Raw genomic sequence first — 25,966 nt, forward strand, 5'->3', positions numbered from 1 at the left:
TTCAGAACCACTCCTTTATTGGGGGTGTCTTGCTAATTGCCTATAATTTCCACCTGTTGTCTATTCCATTTGCACAACAGCATGTGAAATTTATTGTCAATCAGTGTTGCTTCCTAAGTGGACAGTTTAATTTCACAGAAGTGTGATTGACTTGGAGTTACATTGTGTTGTTTAAGTGTTCCCTTTATTTTTTTGAGCAGTGTACTTTAAGCATATGTTTTCATTTCAAACTCCTCTAACCAAAGCTAATTGTATGGATTTTTTTCCTAATAATAATGTAAAATTAACATCTGTACAGAAAGACTCATGTGAAGGCCAAATTACAGAGGAGGAACTGCTTGATGCAATTAAAGCCTTTAAGGATGGGAAAACTCCAGGGCTGGATGGCATACCAGTGGAGGTATATCAAACCTTTTTGATGTACTCAGAGGACCGTTATTAGCATGTTTTAACCACTCCTATATAAATGGTAGATTATCAGACACTCAACAAGGTCTGATTTCAATATTCATTTTCATTGTGTGTAGATTGATGAGGGGAAAAAAACATATTAGAATAAGGCTGTAATGTAACAAAATGTGGAAAAAGTCAAAGGGTCTGAATACTTTCTGAATGCACTGTACCTCCTTTGAATTATATAATAATTTACATTTAGTAATATCCAAATCATACAATGAAAGACAGATGTTTTATACTTGTATTCACACAATCGACACTCGTAAAAAAAAGGGATTAGATTATCTGATTTTAGACATGATTATATCTCGAGATGAAAACACCACAGTAGCTCTCTCTATCTTAGAATAAGGTCATATTTTAACCCAAAATTGTCACTTTTTACCCCAAAAGTGTCATTTGTCATGAAATGTCCTCTTGGATCGCTGAGATTAGAATGTGTACTATCTATTTCATTATTGTAATTATATATTTATAAAAAATCTGATATTATGCATTTTACCACAATTTCCACAAAGTACTAATTACCATAACTGTTATAAACATTTATATAATTTTTTTTTACATTGCTCTTGTAATGTAAAGGTCTGAGTTAAATAACACTGAAAATATTTTGTATTTTTATTAAATCAGACTTTTTTCCCAACATGTCCACAGACACTGTGTTTGTACATAATAAATATTATAGTATAATGTAAACTTCAACTAATATAGAATTTTTATAATTTATGGACAAACTACAGCAACATACTTTGGGTATTATTTTAAATAAGTTAGGTTTTTCTAAAGTAAAACAGTATAAAATGACCCAAGAATTTAATCCAGACGCATTTTGGAGAATTAGGGTTGAAAATGTACAAACTTCAGGCGAAAATAAAATATATTGAAAATAAGACACTTTGCCTAAACTTAGTCCTCAGAATGATAGTCCATTTTTGCAGATGCATCATGGTTATGTAACTACATTTTCTACAGACATGTTTAAAACTGGTTGCATGAGAATCACCCATATAAACAATTTGATTTCATGTGACATAAACAAAAACACTAATTCTCAGTCAAAAACATCAGACAGAACATAGCTCCTCAATTCTCTCGTGTCTTCTCTTGTGTCAGTTCAGTTTGGTTTTGATCAATGCCCTGTTTTATTTTTTATTTTTTGTAAATATTTATATAGTCGCCAGCATTATTTGTCTACTTGCAAATAAAAAATAACTCTCTCTGGGCAAGAAAAGTTATCTGGTGTGTTTTCCACTGATCGAGAAAATGTCTTTGCACAATGAGAGCAGTGGTATGTCTTCTTTCATGCTTATTCAGGTGTCTTAACCAGTTAAATCTCTTTCCCAACTGGGAGCACTGAAAAGTCTTATCCTCTCCTGTGTGTCCTGTCATGCCTATTCAGGGACCCTAACTTAGTAAAACTCTTTCCACACAGGAAGCAGAGGTGAGGTTTCTCTCCTGTGTGTGTGTTCTCCCATGTTTTTTCAGATACCCAAAGTGGGTAAAACTCTTTCCACACAGGGAGCATTGGTAGGACTTTTCCCGGGTGTGCGTCCTCTCATGCTCTTTTAGGTTCCCCGACCGGGTAAAACTCTTTCCACACTGGGAACATTGGAAAGGCTTTTCTTGTGTGTGTGTCCTCTCATGCTCTTTTAGATTCTCTAACCGGGTAAAACTCTTTCCACACTGGGAACATTTGAAAGGTTTTTCTCCTGTGTGTGTCCTTGCATGCCTATTCAGGTCCCCTAACTGGGTAAAACTCTTTCCACACTGGGAGCAGAGGTGAGGCTTCTCTCCTGTGTGTGTTGTCTCATGTTTTTTCAGATACCCTAATTGGGTAAAACTCTTTCCACACAGGGAGCATGGGTAGGGCTTTTCTCGTGTGTGTGTCCTCTCATGCTCTTTTAGGTTCCCTAACCGGGTGAAATTCTTTCCACACTGGGAACATTGGAAAGGTTTTTCTCCTGTGTGTGTCCTCTCATGCCTATTCAGGTCCCCTAACTGGGTAAAACTCTTTCCACACTGGGAGCAGAGGTGAGGCTTCTCTCCCGTGTGTGCTTTCTCATGGTTTTTCAGATGCGCTAAGTAGGTAAAACTCTTTCCACACTGGGAGCAGTTGAAAGGCTTCTGTCCTGTGTGTATTTTCTCATGATCTTTTAGGTTCCCTAACTGGGTGAAACGCTTTCCACACTGAGAGCATTGGAAAGGCTTCTCTCCTGTGTGTATTCTCTCATGATCTTTTAGGCTCCCTAACTGGGTAAAACGCTTTTCACACTGAGAGCATTGGAAAGGCTTCTCTCCTGTGTGTATTCTCTCGTGCTCCTTAAGGCTCCCTAACAACCTAAAACTCTTTCCACATTGGGAACAGTGGTAAGGCTTCTCTCCTGAGTGTATTTTCTTATGTCTTTTCAGGCTCGCTAACTGAATAAAATTCTTTCCACACTGGGAACATTGGAAAGGCTCTTCTCGTGTGTGTGTTCTCTCATGCTTTTTTAGGTTTCGTAACTTAGTAAAACTCTTTCCACAGTTGAAGCAGTGGCGTCGTCTCGCTGGTTTGGACGTCTCTGTGCCTGGTTCCTCTGAGGGACTCTTCCCGCTGTCAGAGTGAGAGTCTGATCTCTCTCCTGCCAAAGACAAACAGAGTATTTAGTTTAACAGAATATTTAGTTCAACAGAGTATTTAGTTAAACAGAGAGACCTGAATGAAACCTCCACATACATTTTACTTTGACATCTTAGTCATTTAGAAGACACTGCTAATGCTAATTAATGATGCTAAAAATACTTGAAAAAAATCCATCAACAGTTATGATATGACTAGAATGACTAATTAGGGGTTCACAGCGAAGCTCCGAAAACCCATTGTTATTCTCTTTCTTCTTCTTTTTGAACGTTCCCATTTAAATCCTTCATAAATCCACTCTACAAGGGCCTATCAACTTAAAATATTTTAGGGTCATCAAATCCATTACAATGATGAACCATGTTAAGTTTGGCATTGATATCTTTAAAAAATAAGGAAACTATTAACAATTTACTTTTATTTAATGCTAATGATTTCAAATAAATCATTAAACAAATAAACTTCTCATAAACTAAGTCAGATTCACTCCAAATTTGGTCTTTGGACTCATTACATCAGTCTTTAAAGGTTTTGAGAAAAGAATTGGTTGCTGCATTTAAATATGGCCGTACTGTAGCTATAGATGCACGTTACCACATATGCTAATGATAATGCTAATTAATGCTAATGGTAAAAATACTTGAAAAATCTTCTTCTTATGAACCAGCTATAGATGCACGTTACCACAATTTGCTAATGCTAATGCTAATTAAAGCTAATGCTAAAAATACTTGAAAAATCTTCTCATGAACCACAAGTCAGATTGACTCCAGATTTGGTATATATATATATATATATATACTCAATTAATTAGCCTCTAATGAATTTGAGAATGATTAGTTGCTGCATTCAAAGTCGGACACGCTACACTAGATGGCACCATATCACACCAGGGCTATAGGAATTTAATACATTTGCTTTATAGTCACACAACTTTATAGCTGTGTGACTATAAAGTTGCTGCAACCTTAAGATGGCTGCACCAGACCAGTTGGTGGCACTATAGATATCATTGGCACCAGTGGCAGCATAGGAGCAATAACTATTGATCAAGTGGACTTTGTCTCATGCAAATGAAGGTCAGATTTAAATTATGCAGATGAACAATGTGAAATATCATGATTTGTATAATCACATATTGTTTCCCTATTATGGGGTCTGAACGTAGTGAAAAGTGGATAATTTATTCAGGAAAATGAGAAAGCAGAAGTCCTGCCTGCTTGTGCAGTCAGCGTATCACAGCTGTGAGAGTGTATTGAAGTATTTTGGAACGCTAATGTGGATTTAAAGGGCCTTGTGGTCATGTGGCAGAGCAATTCCCGTACCAGGCTGTGATGCAGCCAGGTCAGGACGCTCTCGACGGTACAACCATAGTATTTTGGAGAAGACCCGGTGAATGCCGAATTTTCTTCAGACGCCTTAAGAATCAGAGGCGCTGTTGCGCCCTCTTAATAAAGACTGGTGGTGTGAGGTTGGCTAGGCGGTTGGATTTTAACAGGAGGCAACAACAGATCTTGACTTTTCTTGCCAAGAGAGAGTTTTTTTATTTGCAAGTGGAGGAATAATTCTGGTGACTGTATTTACCCCCAAAAAACGAAATAAAAACAGGGCGTTGATCAAAGACAAACTGACCTGAATAAAAATAAGTAGAGCTCTATGAAAAAAAAACGACTTAAATATGTGACTTGTTTCAGGAAACTAGGCGTATGTCGCTCGTCACTACTTCACAGGAGAGGCATTTGAACGTAAACATACTTTAAATATTTTTATATTCAAAATGAGTTTTTAGGCAGAAATGCCTTCTGGAACATGTGAACTTTCATGTGCCTTAATAACAAATTTGTATGCCATCTGTAAATACGAATACAATTGTTAAATTACGATCCTAGTTGGTTTAGCCAATAGAAAAAGTCATGAAGCTTCCGCTAGCCATTTATGGCTGAGAATGGATGGGCTGGACATGCCGAGAGATGAGTTCGGATTGGTCTGCCATCTAGCACGCTTCTGTCAATAACATGACCTGCTTAGTATGTGTAGCTAATCCTTTCTAATGCCGCTTTTTGAAAAATATTACAGAGGCCGAGTTTTGAAAATCAGTGGAATGCCCGGTGGAAGCAGATAATCATAAGAAAGGAGATGGAGAAAATGTAGACATTTGATTGTAAATGCGGAGGGAGTCAAAAAGAGAACACAGAAGGCTGATGTATAAAACACCTCCGGATTACAACTTCAAACTGAGGGAAACCTTGGCTAACGCTAGCTGGCTCGCTAGCTAATGTTACGTGTATGATCTGTGTAGAAATATTATTCGTATCTCAGAGCCGCTAACTAAGATTGAACCTAGTTAGTTGGTACACTTTAGTTACTTGTAGATTCATGCAGGGTAGTAAAGTTATGAGTTGGGATTATGGTTCACAATCTAAAACAAATGACTCCACTATGCAAGTAACCATTTCACTGTAGCAATTACACCTTCTGTATCCTGTGCATGTGACAAATACACTTTTATTTTATATAGTGTGTGTTTACCAGATGCGGTAACGCGAACAACAACATGACCTGCACCAAAGTCAAATTAAGATATAACATTAGGCCAACAAGACAGTGTCCAAGTTCTAAAATTCTCCGGTAGAATACTCCGCTTTTATTTCGTCATACTCACAGTCATATGCTATTAACTTCTAAATAACTTGCAAATAATGATCTTGTTGCAAGTTTATTTTCCTGTAATAATTCATACAAATGAGCTAAAGTTAAGACGTTGTCAGCTATATGATATGGTCATTATTTGAACTGGCTAGCCAGCTAACTTATTGTTAGATAGCCAGCTAACTTATTGTTAGATAGCCAGCTAACTTATTGTTAGATAGCCAGCTAACTTATTGTTAGATAGCCAAACTTATTGTTAGATAGCCAGCTAACTTATTGTTAGATAGCCAAACTTATTGTTAGATAGCCAGCTAACTTATTGTTAGATAGCCAGCTAACTTATTGTTAGATAGCCAGCTAACTTATTGTTAGATAGCCAGCTAACTTATTGTTAGATAGCCAGCTAACTTATTGTTAGATAGCCAGCTAACTTATTGTTAGATAGCCAGTTAACTTATTGGCTAACTAACAAACTAGAAACAAACCAAAACATTGTTTAGAAAGTTTGTTTTAGTCGCCTGGTTTGACAGATTGAAATATACTAAATTCATTTTTAAACAGATGGTGTTGGTGTTAAAATACACCAGTTATGCTATTTTGGACCACCAGACTGATAATGTCATGCAGCCTGTCATTTTTGTGTTTATACTTTTTTTTAAACGACAACAAGTTTGACGTCAGACGACAATAGAATGTTAATGATGTCCCTGCGACAACGGTCTATAGACATGTCGATAGACATAGTAGAAACCAGCCTTTAGTCTTGACATCTTTGGTTGTTTACTACGCAATCTTACTCACTCTGTTTAGCACATGGCCTCACATGTGAATCCTTAAAGAGATGGGTGGAGCTCAAGGCTTAAGAGGGTGTGAACGATGCTGAATGGGTATGGACAAAGACGAGCTCTCCAGTAGTTGTACCAAAACATTCAAGAGGCCATTTTCTCTAAAGTTAGGTTACAAGTTTATCAACTTTCAAAGCAAAATGTATTTCCCATTGTTCCTCACCCGCAGTGTATGATACACCATTTTCGTGCTCTGGGTCTCTACTTGACCATGTGACCTAGACACCCCAGACCAACGTTGGATTGATCACAGAGTAGGGACACATATTGCACACCCTTTGGTTTTCCCATAAAGAACTTACACAATTTATACAAATATTTAAAATATGTCTATAGCTCTTCAATCATGTGACCTACCAGCCTTATTTCAACTGTCCATTATTCCTTATATAAGTAGACAAGTTGCCCACCCTTTGGTTTTCTCTCTTTGGTTCTCATAGCATTTCAGCAACATTTGTAGAAGATATATTTAAGTGATTATATATATATGTACGTATATATACTTAAAAAATAACTTAAAATTGAATAGCTCCTTCACAATGTGACCGAAACACCTCAAACCAACTTAAGGGTAGGTTTTCCCATAAAGCACTTTCATGTTTTTAGATAAATATTTGAAACTTTCTATAGCTCTTCAACCATGTGACCTAACAATCTTCAATGATTGAAGAGTTTGTGCCCCTGTTTTAAGACAGTAACATTACTTACTAGTATTAATCAGATCTCCCGTATCTTCCTCTTCTTGTCCCTCCTCCTCCTCCTCTTCTTCTTCCTCCTCCTCCTCCTCCTCCAACGTGACAGTAATCTCCCCCTCCTCCTCCACTCCAAAAACAGCATCCTCCTCTTTCACTCCGAAAGCTTCTTCTTCTTTCACTGTAACTTCTTCCTCTTCTTTCACTATAACTTCCTCTTTCACTGCAACTTCTTCCTCTTCTTTAACTTTGACAGCCTCACCCTCTACTTCTTGTTTTACTGTGACATTCTCTTCTTCCTTCTCCTCTTTCACGGGAGCTTCTTTCTCTGTCCAGCAGACCTCCTCATCTTTAGTAGGGGGGGAGTAGTTTAGTGAGTTCATGGTCGGGGATGTTAACTAGCTAGATATTTAGTATTAGCAACTAACCTAAGGTTAATGCTAACTTAGCAAGCCAGCTACCCAACAAACAACGTAAATATTACATTAAATGGGCCAACAACTAGATACGACAGAAGTATGTTTAAAACACACTGAATACACCAAAACAGACTAAAGAGATGTACTGTTTTTGGCTATGAAGGTAGCTGACTACTTGTTATTGTTGAAGAAGCGTCCTCCTGTCCACTAGATTATACGTCACACTCTGGCAGCATCACCCGAAAGACGCACATCGCCATCTGCTGACTGGAGTTGGTAACGCAGTTGAGGAAAATATTTTCAGACAAAACGTTTATTTTTTATTTAATTGAAGTGTGATATGGAAACGTACAAAAACAAACATGTGATGATTGACTAGTGCAGATTTTTAAAGAGTGAGAATTTAAATACTATTGGTAGAGCATGGCTCAGTTGGTAGAGCATTTTCTTTCGTACTGGTCCCCCGTGGGAATCGAACAGTAATGCCAAGATTGTGGGTTTGATTCCCACGGAGGACCTGTACGAATGAAAATGTATGTACTCACTACTGTAAGTCTCTCTAGATAAAAGCGTCTGCTAATAGACAAAAAAAGATGTGTGTATATATATATATTATATATAAACAAGCATTTAAGACCATTTCATATTCATTCACTTAAACAGATGAACAGCTAGATCTATACTCCTTCTACATACTGTAACAATTTATACATGTATATAATGACCCCCCACTAGTGGCTAACACTTTTAAACAATATGAGTACTTTTTGTATTGAGGAAAATATGTTGCATTAATCAAATCCTTTTAACAATCAGCACCTGTGTTTTCTCTGACATGGTGGAATAATACTGATGGGAACATGCACGAGGTAGTGAATGTTTTTCATGACAACATCTTATCAATGTTGGCAGAACAAATGGAAATCAAATTGTCGGATGCCGCGTTAACGTGCTAGACATGTTCAACCAGTTAGCAAGTCAGTCAGAGATGTTATCTTGGCAAAGGGAAGTTGCACAAAGTATTGAATGAAGGGGTGCCTATAATTGTGCCACACATATATTTGATGATAAGAATGTATTTTTTCTTTTAATTATGTTACTTTAATTAAAGGTTAGAGTTATGTGAATATTTTGAATGAAAGACCAAGAGGATAAACGTTTTGCTCATATTTACCAAGAGTGCCAATGTTAGTGGAGGGCACTGAAAGTAAATGGTGACTCATTCAGTCGATGGGGATTTCCACCAACCTACATAATGTTTGGATCATTTCCACCAACCTACATAATGGTTGGATCATTTCCACCAACCTACATAATGTTTGGATCATTTCCACCAACCTACATAATGGTTGGATCATTTCCACCAACCTACATAATGGATGGATCATTTTCACCAACCTACATAATGGTTGGATCATTTTCACCAACCAACATAATGGTTGGATAATTTCCACCAACCTACATAATGGATGAATCAATCATTTCCACCAACCTACATAATGGTTGGATCATGTCCACCAACCTACATAATGGTTGGATCATTTCCAAACTATATGGTGACTCAGCCAGTTGATGAGTATTTCTATATTACACTACAATTTCAAAATGTTCAACAAAAATGTACTGGATTAGTTGAAAAGTGATAAGGAACTTACATACTATGCACGATTTAGACATAGTGGAAGATACACTGAATATATACTGAGATGGACCAAGATTTGTGTTGCTTTTGCACATATTTCATCATTGGTTTTGATAGAGTCTGTTGATTGGTCGGTGGTTGGGATATTGTTTTTACAATATGTTCAAATCAAATCAAGCTTTATTTATACAGCACATTTCAGACATGGATGCAACTAATAAAAACGATGAAAATAAAAACTACACTAAATATTTACACCACAACAAACATAAGAGGATAAAAACTCAAGAATAGCAATAAAAACTGAAATACTAATGAGCATTCTAAGGAAATGCCATTGATTAAAATAGTAAGAATAGGATGTAATATCCGACCAAAAATATAAGCTTGTTTATTCCATTCTTTGTAAACAATATAATTGTACCAAAAAATGGTCAGTTGGTTGCATAAATAATAATTATGATTACTAAATGTGACATGAAATGTAAATATGACGAAATATCAAAACAAAATGTACACCCCTTTGTTAATATGTATTGGCAGTAATTCACTTAATGGTGAGGCATGGAATAATAAAAAATGTAATCGTTGAAAAAATACGTCTTTAAATAAATGTAAAAAAAAAAACGTAGATTGGATGTAAGGGCAGTCTTCTTTTCAACGACATTTTGCTATGTGGGAGGAGCCCAATGTCAAAACACAGTTTTAACGTGTCCAAATCAATAACCAATATGAAGAATCTGTTTGTGATATATTGAAAACCTAAACATAAAATGTACTATCTACAAAAACACAATAGTAATCATATTACTTGTATTTTTTTAAACAACCACCTTATAAAACTGCCCAACCACCAAAAACACTGTTGTAACAATAAATCACTGATGGGGGGAAATCAGGTTGTACGTGCTGTTGAAACTAACACAACTAAAATAACACATGGAAATGGGAGATGTATTTTACCTCACTGATTAGAGGACAACCTGCAAAAGACAGTCAGCTACATTTTGGAGTGATGCATTTAAATGTAGGGGTCATTAAACAAAGGAACGCAACACTTATTTGTCATCACTCATCGATATCATGTTGAAATCAATTGTGGAGAGGAGGGAGATGAGGTTGCACGTCCTGTTAAAACTAACAGCTCAAAAACCACACGGAATCTGGGAATAATGTGTACATCACTGGTTAGAGGACAACTTGTAGAAAATAGCTAGATACATTTTGAAGTGTTACATTTTGATTCAAGTGGGTCGCCAACGTGGTAAGTGTAACACAACACTTTTTCTTAATCACATAAATAGTACTCTTTCATTTCAGAACCTGTATTTTTTTTCCCCTGATGAGGCTAATATCCATATCATGCTGGAATCAATAGAACAGGGGGCAAACGTTTAGGGTTCTACATTGTGACATTATTCATTAAAATACTCCTACTACAATGTTTAAACATTCTACAGTGTGACATCATCGTATTGATGTCATGAAACAACTCCATGTATTTCTTTCACCAGCGTTTCTCTTCCCACATCGATCACAGCTATGAGGTGTCTCTCCTATGTGTGTTCTCTGGTGTGATATCAGGATGTTTGGCTGAGTAAAACTCTTCCCACATCGATTACAGCTACAAGGGTTCTCTCGTGTGTCCGCTGGTGTATAGTCAGTCTGCTAGATGTAACACATCGCTTCCCACATTGATCACAGCTATAAAAGATTTCTCTCCTGTGTGTGTTCTCTGATGTACCTTCAGCAAGCTTGAGTGATTAAAACTCTTCCTACATTGATTACAGCTATAAAGTTTCTCCCCAGTGTGAATTGTCTGGTGTAATTGTAATGTATATAATTTTGAAAAGGTCTTCCCACAGTCAGAGCAACTAAAAGATTTCTCCCCTGTGTGTGTTGTCTGGTGTGTTTTCAGGCCACTTCGAACATTAAAACCTTTCCCACATTGATCACAGCTATAAGGTTTCTCTCCTGTGTGTGTTCTCTGGTGTATAGTCAGACGGCTAGATGTAACAAATCTCTTCTCACATTGATCACAGCTATAAGGTTTCTCTCCAGTGTGTGTTCTCTGATGTACCTTCAGGCAGCTTGAGTGAGTAAATCTCTTCCCACATTGATCACAGCTATAAGGCTTCTCTCCTGTATGGATTCTCTCATGTCTTTTTAGGTCTGCTGAAGAGGTGAATCTCTTCCCACAGTCAGAGCAGTGAGCTGTATCGCCTGTGTGAATTCTCTGGTGTACTTTTAGTGAATCTAATCTTGAGTAACTCTTCCCACAGTCAGAGCAGTGGTGAGATTTCTTCCCTGTGTGTTTCCGCTGGTATTTCTTGTGGTGTTCTGATGTAGAAAGACTCTTCTCTGCCTCGTCAGCTTCATGAGGTTGTTGAGGCTCCCCAGACGATCCACGATAGTCATGTCTCTCTCCTGTGTGAACAACAAAGTCAGACAGATGGTTAAAGACCACAACAGCAGAAATCCACTGTTTCTTTTAGCTGAAAGGTGATGCCCATGATGTTGTACAACAACTTACATCTGTAATGAATGTTTAAATGGTTTTATAAACTTATTTGAAAATTGTCTTAACATGACAGTCAGTGATCAACAACAGTCATATTTTGTCTTATTTTTTTCACTTGAGTAGTAAAGTTGATGACTCTAGGCTAGAATATAGTCCCCTTTCTGTGCTGAACTTGCCGCATGAGGGCGATGCACATGCAATATGTTGCAGAAACTCCTCCCTGCTAATACAGAAACCACTAGTTATGGATGTAGTATATCTGGTAATGAGGAAACCCCTAGTTATGGATGTAGTATATCTGCTAATGAGGAAACCACTAGTTATGGATGTAGTATATCTGGTCATGAGGAAACCACTAGTTATGTATGTAGTATATCTGGTAATGAGGAAACCACTAGTTATGGATGTAGTATATCTGCTAATGAGGAAACCACTAGTTATGGATGCAGTATATCTGGTAATGAGGAAACCACTAGTTATGGATGTAGTATATCTGGTAATGAGGAAACCACTAGTTATGGATGTAGTATATCTGGTAATGAGGAAACCACTAGTTATGGATGTAGTATATAGTATATATATAGTTCCGGAACTCCAATTTGAGCAGCAGCAGCTGAAAAATGAGCTCCTACAAATATTGAAATTTACATGGTTTTTAGAGTGAAGTACATCGGAAAAAAGCAAAAGAAAACTGCAAGACTGAATAGGAGAAAAAACAAGCAACAAACAAAGAAGATAGGCTTTTGAAAAATAGTTATTTTTCATAAAATTGTAGTTATCTTAGCAAGCTGAATTGTTTACCAGTTGCTAAGCAGTTGCTAGGGACTCTTTTGGAAGAAGCTAGCTAGCTAACGAAGAACAACAAAGAATATCTAGTTAACAGAAGAAAAGAAAGAGAAAAATCAGGACAGAAGAAAAAGGATATCAAAGTGAAACAGTTCTCTAAAGACACAGGAGACAATAATACAAGAAACAACACTTCTGTAGCTTGTCAACTATGTGTCTGTCTATCCCTGTTCTCTCCTCTCTGCACAGGCCATACAAACGCTTCACACCGCGTGGCCGCTGCCACTCTAACCTGGTGGTCCCAGCGCGCACGACCCACGTGGAGTTCCAGGTCTCCGGCAGCCTCTGGAACTGCCGGTCTGCAGCCAACAAGGCTGAGTTCATCTCAGCCTATGCTACCCTCCAGTCCCTAGACTTCCTGGCGCTGACGGAAACATGGATTACCACAGATAACACTGCTACTCCTACTGCTCTCTCTTCGTCTGCCCACGTGTTCTCGCATACCCCTAGAGCATCGAGCCAGCGGGGTGGTGGCACTGGAATCCTCATCTCTCCCAAGTGGACATTCTCTCTTTCTCCCCTGACCCATCAGTCTATCTCCTCATTTGAATTCCATGCTGTCACAGTTACCAGCCCTTTCAAGCTTAACATCCTTATCATTTATCGCCCTCCAGGTTCCCTTGGAGAGTTCATCAATGAGCTTGACGCCTTGATAAGTTCCTTTCCTGAGGATGGCTCACCTCTCACAGTTCTGGGTGACTTTAACCTCCCCACGTCTACCTTTGACTCATTCCTCTCTGCCTCCTTCTTTCCACTCCTCTCCTCTTTTGACCTCACCCTCTCTCCTTCCCCCCCTACTCACAAGGCAGGCAATACGCTTGACCTCATCTTTACTAGATGCTGTTCTTCCACTAATCTCATTGCAACTCCCCTCCAAATCTCCGACCACTACCTTGTATCCTTTTCCCTCTTGCTCTCATCCAACACTTCTCACTCTGCCCCTACTCGGATGGTATTGCGCCGTCCCAACCTTCGCTCTCTCTCTCCCGCTACTCTCTCCTCTTCCATCCTATCATCTCTTCCCTCTGCTCAAACCTTCTCCAACCTATCTCCTGATTCTGCCTCCTCAACCCTCCTCTCCTCCCTTTCTGCATCCTTTGATTTTCTCTGTCCCCTATCCTCCAGGCCGGCTCGGTCCTCCCCTCCTGCTCCGTGGCTTGACGACTCACTACGAGCTCACAGAACACTAGTTCTGTCGAGCGGAAATGGAGGAAAACTCGCCTCCCTGCGGACCTGGCATCCTTTCACTCACTCCTCTCTACATTCTCCTCTTCTGTCTCTGCTGCTAAAGCCACTTTCTACCACTCTAAATTCCAAGCATCTGCCTCTAACCCTAGGAAGCTCTTTGCTACCTTCTCCTCCCTCCTGAATCCTCCTCCCCCCCCTCCCTCTCTGCGGATGACTTCGTCAACCATTTTGAAAAGAAGGTTGACGATATCCGATCCTCGTTTGCTAAGTCAAACGACACCGCTGGTCCTGCTCACACTGCCCTACCCTGTGCTTTGACCTCTTTCTCCCCTCTCTCTCCAGATTAAATCTCGCGTCTTGTGACGGCCGGCCGCCCAACAACCTGCCCACTTGACCCTATCCCCTCCTCTCTTCTCCAGACCATTTCCGGAGACCTTCTCCCCTTCCTCACCTCGCTCATCAACTCATCCTTGACCGCTGGCTACGTCCCTTCCGTCTTCAAGAGAGCGAGAGTTGCACCCCTTCTGAAAAAAACCTACACTCGATCCCTCCGATGTCAACAACTACAGACCAGTATCCCTTCTTTCTTTTCTCTCCAAAACTCTTGAACGTGCCGTCCTTGGCCAGCTCTCCTGCTATCTCTCTCAGAATGACCTTCTTGATCCTAATCAGTCAGGTTTCAAGACTGGGCATTCAACTGAGACTGCTCTTCTCTGTGTCACGGAGGCTCTCCGCACTGCTAAAGCTAACTCTCTCTCCTCTGCTCTCATCCTTCTAGACCTATCTGCTGCCTTTGATACTGTGAACCATCAGATCCTCCTCTCCACCCTCTCCGAGTTGGGCATCTCCGGCGCGGCCCACGCTTGGATTGCGTCCTACCTGACAGGTCGCTCCTACCAGGTGGCGTGGCGAGAATCTGTCTCCGCACCATGCGCTCTCACCACTGGTGTCCCCCAGGGCTCTGTTCTAGGCCCTCTCCTATTCTCGCTATACACCAAGTCACTTGGCTCTGTCATATCCTCACATGGTCTCTCCTATCATTGCTATGCAGACGACATACAATTAATCTTCTCCTTTCCCCCTTCTGATAACCAGGCGGCGAATCGCATCTCTGCATGTCTGTCAGACATATCAGTGTGGATGACGGATCACCAGCTCAAGCTGAACCTCGGCAAGACGGAGCTGCTCTTCCTCCCGGGGAAGGACTGCCCGTTCCATGATCTCGCCATCACGGTTGACAACTCCCTTGTGTCCTCCTCCCAGAGTGCTAAGAACCTTGGCGTGATCCTGGACAACACCCTGTCGTTCTCCACTAACATCAAGGCGGTGACCCGATCCTGTAGGTTCATGCTCTACAACATTCACAGAGTACGACCCTGCCTCACACAGGAAGCGGCGCAGGTCCTAATCCAGGCACTTGTCATCTCCCGTCTGGATTACTGCAACTCGCTGTTGGCTGGGCTCCCTGCCTGTGCCATTAAACCCCTACAACTCATCCAGAACGCCGCAGCCCGTCTGGTGTTCAACCTTCCCAAGTTCTCTCACGTCACCCCGCTCCTCCGCTCTCTCCACTGGCTTCCAATTGAAGCTCGCATCCGCTACAAGACCATGGTGATTGCCTACGGAGCTGTGAAGGGAACGGCACCTCCATACCTTCAGGCTCTGATCAGGCCCTACACCCAAACAAGGGCACTGCGTTCATCCACCACTGGCCTGCTGGCCCCCCTACCTCTGAGGAAGCACAGTTCCCGCTCAGCCCAGTCAAAACTGTTCGCTGCTCTGGCACCCCAATGGTGGAACAAGCTCCCTCACGACGCCAGGACAGCGGAGTCAATCACCACCTTCCGGAGACACCTGAAACCCCACCTCTTTAAGGAATACCTAGGATAGGATAAAGTAATCCTTCTAACCCCCCCCCCTTAAAAGATTTAGATGCACTATTGTAAAGTGGTTGTTCCACTGGATATCATAAGGTGAATGCACCATTTTGTAAGTCGCTCTGGATAAGAGCGTCTGCTAAATGACTTAAATGTAATGTAATGTATATCTGGTAATGAGGAAACCACTAGTTATGGATGTAGCATATCTGCTAAAGAGGAAACCACTAGTTATGGATGTAGTATATCTGCTAATGAGGAAACCACTAGTTATGGATGTAGTATATCTGGTAATGAGGAAACCACTAGTTATGGATGTAGTATATCTGCATGGAGCAAAAATGGTGAGCGAAGACTTTAGTTTTTCACAATGTATTCTGCATATTACCACACAATATCAGGACAAGATCAGGAGTGCTACTCAAGGAAACTCACATTAAGTTCTGTGTCGCTATTCACTAATTCACCACCATGGGGGAAAACTCAGGGGAGTTCTCATAGGCTGACAGCAAATATAGCCTCCATTTCCAGGTTGCTTGTGAGTGCATTTCACACTACTTTTGGATTATAATTGCAAGGCTCGCTTGAATCTCCTGCTTAATATAATGTTTGTGCAATCGTCGCAAATCAGCTGCTTTCTACTTAAAAAACACTTCAATCAGTAAAATGCTCTTTGGCTAGCTTTGCTACCAGCACGCCAATGAGCATTACCATTCAGGCTAACAACTGCTGCATCCAAAATAGGTATTTTGCAACTATCAAAACCAAATATCTTAGCGACTCAAGAAATAATCAAAACAACAATTGTAAGCCTATGAGAACCCCAAAAAGTGTTTTTATTTCGAAGTAATAACCTGGTAAATCTAGACTGTTGAATGGTCCCAGATGGTGAACAGTTTATTTAGTAATAACCTGGTAAATCTAGACTGTTGAATGGTCCCAGATGGTGAACAGTTTATTTAGTTATAACCTGGTAAATCTAGACTGTTGAATGGTCCCAGATGGTGAACAGTTTATTTAGTAATAACCTGGTAAATCTAGACTGTTGAATGGTCCCAGATGGTGAACAGTTTATTTAGTAATAACCTGGTAAATCTAGGCTGTTGAATGGTCCCAGATGGTGAACAGTTTATTTAGTAATAACCTGGTAAATCTAGACTGTTGAATGGTCCCAGATGGTGAACAGTTTATTTAGTAATAACCTGGTAAATCTAGACTGTTGAATGGTCCCAGATGGTTAACAGTTTATTTAGTAATAACCTGGTAAATCTAGACTGTTGAATGGTCCCAGATGGTTAACAGTTTATTTAGTAATAACCTGGTAAATCTAGACTGTTGAATGGTCCCAGATGGTGAACAGTTTATTTAGTAATAACATGGTAAATCTAGACTGTTGAATGGTCCCAGATGGTGAACAGTTTATTTAGTAATAACCTGGTAAATCTAGACTGTTGAATGGTCCCAGATGGTGAACAGTTTATTTAGTAATAACCTGGTAAATCTAGACTGTTGAATGGTCCCAGATGGTGAACAGTTTATTTAGTAATAACCTGGTAAATCTAGACTGTTGAATGGTCCCAGATGGTGAACAGTTTATTTAGTAATAACCTGGTAAATCTAGACTGTTGAATGGTCCCAGATGGTGAACAGTTTATTTAGTAATAACCTGGTAAATCTAGACTGTTGAATGGTCCCAGATGGTGAACAGTTTATTTAGTAATAACCTGGTAAATCTAGACTGTTGAATGGTCCCAGATGGTTAACAGTTTATTTAGTAATAACCTGGTAAATCTAGACTGTTGAATGGTCCCAGATGTTGAATAGCAGTTGTTTTCCCCCACGGTGGTCATTCTACTTGTTTATGATGTGACTCTGAGTCATCAGGTTGCCATGGGCTACATGGGGTGTTTTGGTTTCACTCTGGGTTGAGCAGACAAACAGAGAGGGGACAAAGTCTGTCCTATTTCAGTGGCTGATAATACAGGGGGCGATCCAGGATTGGTCCATTTTAGTTTTAAACTAATACTATACTGTATATGAGTCTTTCTATTAATAAAGAGGACAATGTGGGACATTGGGATCACATTTCTAAATGACTGGAAACAAAAACACATTTCATGCAGTTCCACATGTGAACTTACAGGAATAAAAGACTATATACACTGAGTGTACAAAACATTATGAACACCTGCTCTTTCCACGACAGACTGACCAGGTGAATCCAGGTGAAAGATATGATCCTTATTGATGTCACTTGTTAAATCCACTGCTCTTTCCACGACAGACTGACCACATGAAAAACATCATCCTTATTGATGTCACTTGTTAAATCCAGTCCAAATCAGTGTAGATGAGGGGGGAGGAGACAGGTTAACCCCTTAGAGTTGATGTGTTCACACCCACTGAAACGTAATTCGTATAATACTAAAATCACCATAAGAATCTGTCTGTTTAATCTACAGATATCTGTATCTGTATATAGGCTGCATCTCAATCCACTGCATCTGCCGATATCAGCCTTCCTCATCAGCGCCGAAAGGTGGCAGAGCTACAGTGGTGTTGTAAAAATCAGTCTTCTCACAGGAAGAAAAAATAAAACGTTTGTAGCGTCCAAACAGTTTGGGCTCCAACACTAATATGATCACCTACATTGTTTTGCTTTAGGAGGCCCAGAAACCTGACAAGACTGGTTTGAAGGTCGTTCGGTACCAGTCTAATAAATGAATGGAAGTCTACAGAATATAGAAGTTGTTTGGTGCCTAAAATAGGGGTTTAATATGTGTTAAATAAAATAGTTTCGTTTTTAGGTTATTCATTGTTAAGCCTACAACATGTTTAAACTTTCAGTCTGGTAGATAGCATTAGTGTTATGATACAGCACACTGGCTGGCTCGTGTGTGGGTCTGTGTGTGGATCTGGGAAGTGGGGTGTGTCTGTGGCAATCCACTGACGTTAGGCGTGCAGCACGTTGGCAGTGCTTTCTGGGACTTTTAGTGCAGCGCATCACGGGCGGTATGGAAGCAGGCCAAACTGAATTGACAAGCCAAATAACTGCGCGGGCCGTATAGAAATGTGTCACGGACCGGAGGTCCTTGTGTTTGACACGTGCTCTAGACAGTCTGAATTATTATTACAGATGACTGGGGAAACACAGACAGTGATGATGTCATCTGTAATAATAATTCTGTTACGGATATAGGTATCATGTGTGTATTTTCTTTCCTTCTGCCCTATTCACAGGTGCCGCCAATCAGAAGACACCGGCTCCTTTTCCCTTACCCAATCACATCCCCTTTGTTTAAAAACTCAGTCAGAGTCTCTGACTCTCTCTCTGACTCTCTCTCTCCCACCCGCTGTATTTTATTGGTTAGTTAGCTAGCTGTAGATCAGAACAGCAGAGTCTGGTAAGATCAGGGGGGGCTAGAGGGGAAAACTAGATCAGAACAGCAGAGTCTGGTAAGATCAGGGGGGACTAGAGGGGAAAACTAGATCAGAACAGCAGAGTCTGGTAAGATCAGGGGGACTAGAGGGAAAACTAGATCAGAACAGCAGAGTCTGGTAAGATCAGGGGGGACTAGAGGGGAAAACTAGATCAGAACATCAGAGTCTGGTAAGATCAGGGGGGACTAGAGGGAAAACTAGATCAGAACAGCAGAGTCTGGTAAGATCAGGGGGGACTAGAGGGAAAACTAGATCAGAACAGCAGAGTCTGGTAAGATCAGGGGGGACTAGAGGGAAAACTAGATCAGAACAGCAGAGTCTGGTAAGATCAGGGGGGACAAGAGGGAAAAATTAGGTCACTTTTACTCCACACATAGAGACACATACAAAGCTCTCCTTCTCCCTCCATCTGGTAAATATCAACATAACTCTATCCTCCTGATTCCTGCTTACAAGCAAAACCTGAAACAGGAAGTACCAGCTCAATAAGGAAGTGGTCCGATGAAGCGGATGCTAAGCTACAGGACTGTTTCACTAAAACAGACTGGAATATGTTCAGGGATTCATCCGGTGGCATTGAGGAGTTTACCACATCAGTCAACGGCTTCATTAATAAGTGCATCGACGCCACAGTGACTGTACGTACATATTTGCGACAGTTCGACTAAAACAATCTGGTTGACCAACAGCCTATCGACCGAACAAACGACTAAATGGGATCAGCCATAATAGCTATTGATTCTTGAAGAATATAACTTAGAAATGACTCAAATGTTTCAGCTGTTTTGAACCCCATCAGAAACCAAAACATAAGCTTGTATAGCCCCACTGTTTGTAAACCAACACTGTATAGCCTCGAAATCAGGTTAAAACTATCATTTTGACCTCATGGATGGCCAGTCCTTGTATTTATAGTGTAGTCAATTCAGGGGGTAGCCCTGAGCTGAACTCAAACCTGGGTCCAGCGACTGTCAAGCCAACACCTTACAACTGTTACGCCAAGATGTCTGAACTTCTTGACGAGGTCGCTAGGTTTGGGGTTAAGGTTGCTACAATAGCTTTCTCTATGAATTTGAGAGTGGTTGTATTTCTCCAGCCCCCATCCCTCAGCTGCTTAACCAAACCAAGTCTCTAGGCAGCCATTTTGTTGCTGTTTAAAACCTACGTTGTCCCTTTAAACAAGCCACACATCAATCAACTAATCTGCAGTTCATACAATAACAAAGCTGTCATTCCACCACTGTTTTGGTAATAAGATGATGATGGGGCTGAAGAAATGTAACTACTCTCAAATTCATAGACGGACCTACGGATGCAAGGACTGACCATCCATGATATCAACATTATAGTTTTAACCATGTTGAGGCTATACAGTGTTGATTTACACTGTTTCTAAACATTGGAGTATAAAAAGCTTATTTGGGGTTCTGATGGGGTACAACAATTGAACTAAGCTCATGAGGCATGTGTTATATTCTTCAAGAATCAATGGCTATAAATAAATAAATAATTTAAGAGTCAAAATATGGATGTAGCAACTACAGATTTCCCCTTTAAAACCAAACATCAGTTCAACAACTGCAGAGTTTGTGCCTCTGTATTTAAGACAGTACTTACTAGTGTTAATCAGGGAACGGTTTCTCAAAACCATTTTACGGCTAAGTTCATCGTTAGCACCATTGGACGCCTTAAGATGCGTTTCTGTAACCGGCCCCAGATATCCAGCTTCCCCTTCTTCTTCCTCCTTTTTCGATGTGACAGTCATCTCCCCCTCCTCTTTCACTCCAAAAACGTTCTCTTCCTCCTGTTCTTTTATAGTAACATCCTCTTCTTTTACAGTAACATCCTCCTCTTCTTTTACAGTAACATCCTCCTCTTCTTTTACAGTAACATCCTCCTCTTCTTTTACAGTAACATCCTCCTCTTCTTTTACAGTAACCTCCTCTTCTTTTACAGTAACCTCCTCTTCTTTTACAGTAACCTCCTCTTCTTTTACAGTAACATCCTCTTCTTTTACAGTAACATCCTCTTCTTTTACAGTAACATCCTCTTCTTTTATAGTAACATCCTCCTCTTTCACTCTGAACGCGTCTTCCTCTTCTTTCACTGTAACGTCTATCTCTTCTTCTTTCACAGTAACAGCTTCACCCTCTGCTTGTTTTTGTATTGTAACATCTTCCTCCTCCTTTTTTACGACCTCTTTTTTAGCAGGAGGAGAGTAGCTTAGTGAGCTCATGGTCGGGAATGTTAGCTAGCTAGGCTAATGCTATCTTAACAAGTCAGCTAGCTGACTAATAACAACGTAAAAAAAATGTATAAATTGGATAACGAACAAGTCGACAGAAGTGTGTTTAAAACACAGTGTCTGATATACGCGAAAGCGTCTAATTTGTTCGGCTATTTTGTCTAGCAAGCTACCGAGGTGGCTGAATAACGGTTGCAGCTGTTTAAAGAAGCGTTCCGTCCACTAGATTATACGTCACACTAGCAGCGTTACCTTAAACCCTCACATCGCCATCTGCTGACTGGAGTGGGTAACGCAGCTGAATAAAATGTATATTTTACTTTCAGACAACAAGTTAACGGTTAGGAGGCATTCTTTTTTACCCACCAATGTAACAACAGTGTGGGAAAAATGCAATATTTCGCAACGTCATATTGATCTACTCTGTACTACCAAGTCTGTATGCTTCATGTTGGTTTGCAATTATAATATTGAGAAAGTTCCAGTGAAACTATTTTTTTTTATTTAAACAGGTAGGCTAGTTGAGAACAAGTTCTCATTTACAACTGCGACCTGGCCAAGATAAAGCAAAGCAGTTCGACACATACAACAACACAGAGTTACACATGGAATAAACAAACATACAATCAATAATACAGTAGAAAAGTATATATACAGCATGTGCAAATGAGGTAGGATAAGGGAGGTAAGGCAATAAATAGGCCATGGTGGCGAAGTAATTACAATATAGCGATTAAACACTGGAATGGTAGAATGTGCAGAAGATGAATGTGCAAGTAGAGATACTGGGGTGCAAAGGAGCAAGATAAATAAATACAGTATGGGGATGAGGTAGGTAGATAGGCTGTTTACAGATGGACTATGTACAGGTGCAGTGATCTGTGAGATGCTCTGACAGCTGGTGAGGGAGGATCCTATCTGCTTTATATCGGCAGCTATTCTTGTTATGGACCTTCATTTATAAGCATCATTTTTCTCCACACAGATATTACATATGGAATCGGGACATATTATATAAAAATACTTCTTTGTTTTTAGAATATTACCTACGATTAACCCTGTTGACTCATCAGTAGGAAAGATTTGCTTTTATTTCAGTCAATTCAACAACAATAGAGCTATACAAGCCTTCTTTCAACAGGATGTTGTATCTATACCTTATCTAATGCCTAATTGGTATGGTTTCATTGATAACATCTGTTGGGAAAAAGTTTGGATGTTGCTACACACATACTTACTTATTAACAAAATTAAGGAAGTTTCATTTAAAATTATTCATAAATATTATCCTGCCAAGTTAAAAAAATAAAAAAATAAAACTACATTCAAGTTGTACCTTTTGTAACGACCACCTTGTATTCATGTAAGGAATCTGTGGAAAGACATCAGTAGATTTATAATTGAACACATTTATGAAGATGTTACACTATTGCGGAGAGATGTACTGCTTGAATTCTTTACTTATGATAGAAATAAGTTGAAACAATTTTATGTAATTAACCAAATTATTATTTTGGCCAAATGTCATTAAAAAGCTGTGTGTATGCCCCTTAATCCTTCTGTCATGTGATATGATAGCCCCTAGCCCCGCCCCTTGCCCCGCCCCCCGCCCCCAGCCCAAACGTCCTTTGTATATGTTTTATTCAAGCTGGCTAACGTCAACCACACCTCATGCTCTTCACAGACTGTGTGGCTAAATATTTGTATAACTAACCCAATGATAGACCAGAGCTTATCGTTTCCAATGGGAGCAAATTAACCATAGTGGACAGAACAAGAGAGGTGGGCAGAGCCAAGCAGGAGCTAGAGAGATCCTATTGGTGCGTTCTAGAATTTATTTGCATATTTTCGTTAGGAAACGCCTACTGTGTGAAGTGTGCGTGTGTAACAACTCAATACTCAACTTGCCCTCCTTGTAAACAAACTTTGGCAAATGGTAAAGTCTACAAACGTACTCCACTCTATTTGTTACAGATTCTAGTTATGGAAAAAGATCAAACGAGATCAAACGTTTCATCGATGAGAACATTAGCAGAATATCAGCCGAAATCCAGCTCGCTCTATCTTCAACAACTGGGCTTCCTCTCATAACTATATTTGATAGTGAGGGTGTAATAAAGGCCGTCCTGCTCCTCTGCTCTCTACCTCTCTACCAAACGTCCCCTCACGACTAGTCCCTTCAATTTCCCTTAATTCCTGTTAGTGTTCTGCTCAGCCTACCTAAATTATCCCTCACCAACCATAGCCCTGCCATTCCCAACCAATCAGAACGCTTGGAAATGCGCATCTGGACACTGCACCTGCCCACGCAGGTCAGAGTGTTGTCGTTGTCCTGTTTCTGAGGACTTTTTGTTGTCGACTGTAACACGAATGTCTGAATGTTGTCAGTCCATCGAAATGTAAGTTGGGTTTGTCAGTGCTTTTACATGCTGTGTAATAATAGGTAATTACCACTAATGACTTACTGTTACTTTGATAGCTTTCAGACATACAGCACCAGTCAAAAGTGTGGACACTCCTACTCATTCAAGGGTTTTAATTTATATTTACTATTTTCTACATTGTAGAATAATAGTGAAGACAAACTATGAAATAACACATGGAATCATGTAATGTAATACCATGTAATCACCCAAAAAAGTGTTAAACAAATCAACAGATATTTTATATTCTTCAAGGACCTCTTTGCCTTGATGACAGCTGTGCAGACTCTCTTGGCATTCAATTCATGAAAGCACAACAATGTAAGCTTAGAGTTAGGCATTAGGGTTAACAGTATGGTTAAGGTTAGGGTTATTTGAGGTTAGGGGTAGCATTAGGCTTAGCAGTATGGTTAAGGTTAGGGTTAGAATTAGGGTTAGCAGTATGGTTAAGGTTAGGGTTATTTAAGGTAAGGTTTAGGCATTACACCATGCCCAAACTGGACGCGCAAATTGATTTTGTCCCCCCACACCAAACGCGATCACGACATACAGGTTGAAATATCAAAACAAACTCTGAACCAATTATATTACTTTGGGGACAGGTCGAAAAGCATTAAACATTTATGGCAATTTAGCTAGCTGGCTTGCAGTTGCTAGCTAATTTGTCATATTTAGCTTGCTAGCTTGCTGTTGCGAGCTAATTTGTCCTAGGATATAAACAAGGTCCTCTACTCCACAATTAATCCACACATAAAACGATCAACCTGAATCGTTTCTAGTAATATCTCCTCCTTCCAGGCTTCTTTTTCTTCTTTGGACTTTATATGGCGATTGGCAACCAACTAACTGGGTATATGCTTCTAAAAACCAATGAGGAGATGGGAGAGGCAGGACTTGCAGCGGGTTCTGCATCACAAATAGAATCAACTTCTATTTTAGCGCCTGGCAACGCAGACGCTCGTTGGCGCGAGCGAGCAGAATGGGTGCAATGATTGAATAACATGCATGTGTAAATGTATTTTGCATCGCTCTCGCACATGCGATGTGTCCGTTTTGGGCATGGTGTTAGGGTTAGCAGTGTGGAAAAGGTTGGGGTTATTTAAGGTAAGGGTTAGGCATTACGGTTAGCAGTGTGGTTAAGGTAAGGTTTAGGCATTAGGGTTAGCAGTGTGGTTAAGGTAAGGGTTAGGCATTAGGGTTAGCAGTATGGTAAAGGTTAGGTTTTAAATCAGATTTTATGACTGTGGTACTAACCTTTGCCTCTTAAGGGGAAAGTAATAACTGAAAGTTAAAAAATAACTGAAAGTAATCAGATTACATTACTGAGTTTGGGGAATCCAACAGTTACGTTACTGTTGACACGTTTAGACAGGTAACTAGTAACTAACAGATTACATTTAGAACGTAACCTACCCAACCCTGGATACAGTATATAGGTCTCTCCATGGGTGGGAGATGGACATTTAAGATGATCAACACTCTCTTTATATTACTGACTTGTTGACTGATTGATCCATTCATCCTTCCATCCCTCCTCAGCCTTCCTCTCATCTGAAGACCCAGTGAGGGTGGAGCTCAGTCAGAGAGCTGTTGAGGGACTGGTTAGGAAGAACACTTCTACAGCCAGAGAGGTGAGAGGTCACACATGGTTTAGATGGTAAATATTTATGTTCCCTTAGCGGTTCATAACATCAGCAAAAGGGAATATGTTCCATCATCTATGTTTATTTACATTAGTGCAACTTGTCCACTGATATTGGTGTAATTTCTCACCCCTTTTGTCTGTATGTAAGTCAATTTCCCCTCAGGCACACACATTTGTTCTTTGTTAGTATGAATGTAATTTGTCTATACTGAACAAAAATATAAATGCAACAATTTCAAAGATTTTACTGAGTTAAAGTTCATATAAGGAAATCAGTCAATTGAAATAAATAAATTGGGCCCTAATCTATGGATTTCAAATGACTGGGAATACAGATATGCATCTGTTGATCATGCTGTTTAATCAGCTTCTTGATATGCCACTCCTGTCAGGTGGATGGATTATCTTGGTAAAGGAGAAATGCTCACTAACATGGATGTAAACAAATTTGTGC

General features: G+C 40.0%; 1 protein-coding gene and 1 pseudogene across 1 annotated transcript; both read right to left on the reverse strand.

Annotated features, from left to right (window-relative positions):
* Positions 1–1,253: 1,253 nt before the first annotated feature.
* On the reverse strand, positions 1,254–7,938 carry LOC106563976 (gastrula zinc finger protein XlCGF26.1-like; annotated as a pseudogene).
* Positions 7,939–10,515: 2,577 nt separating this feature from the next.
* On the reverse strand, positions 10,516–21,155 carry LOC123725377 (zinc finger protein 239-like). Its single transcript, XM_045690522.1, has 2 exons — positions 20,817–21,155; positions 10,516–11,753 (listed from the first exon to the last, which is right to left on the reverse strand). Exons 1-2 carry the CDS (start codon positions 20,962–20,964, stop codon positions 10,987–10,989), a joined length of 915 nt encoding a protein of 304 aa, XP_045546478.1. The 5' UTR covers positions 20,965–21,155; the 3' UTR covers positions 10,516–10,986.
* Between the last annotated feature and the right edge of the window lie 4,811 nt (positions 21,156–25,966).

The sequence above is a fragment of the Salmo salar genome, chromosome ssa12, assembly GCF_905237065.1.
Source record: "Salmo salar chromosome ssa12, Ssal_v3.1, whole genome shotgun sequence".
In the NCBI taxonomy this organism is placed as follows: domain Eukaryota; kingdom Metazoa; phylum Chordata; class Actinopteri; order Salmoniformes; family Salmonidae; genus Salmo; species Salmo salar.

Bases quoted from the DNA above. Each gene is read 5' to 3' on its own strand.
- LOC123725377 (XM_045690522.1), bottom strand. From the start codon at position 20,964: ATGACTGTCACATCGAAAAAGGAGGAAGAAGAAGGGGAAGCTGGATAT. The intron at 11,754-20,816 runs GTAAGTACTGTC...TTGTTCACACAG, and splicing joins CCGTTCCCTGATTAACACTA to GAGAGAGACATGACTATCGT.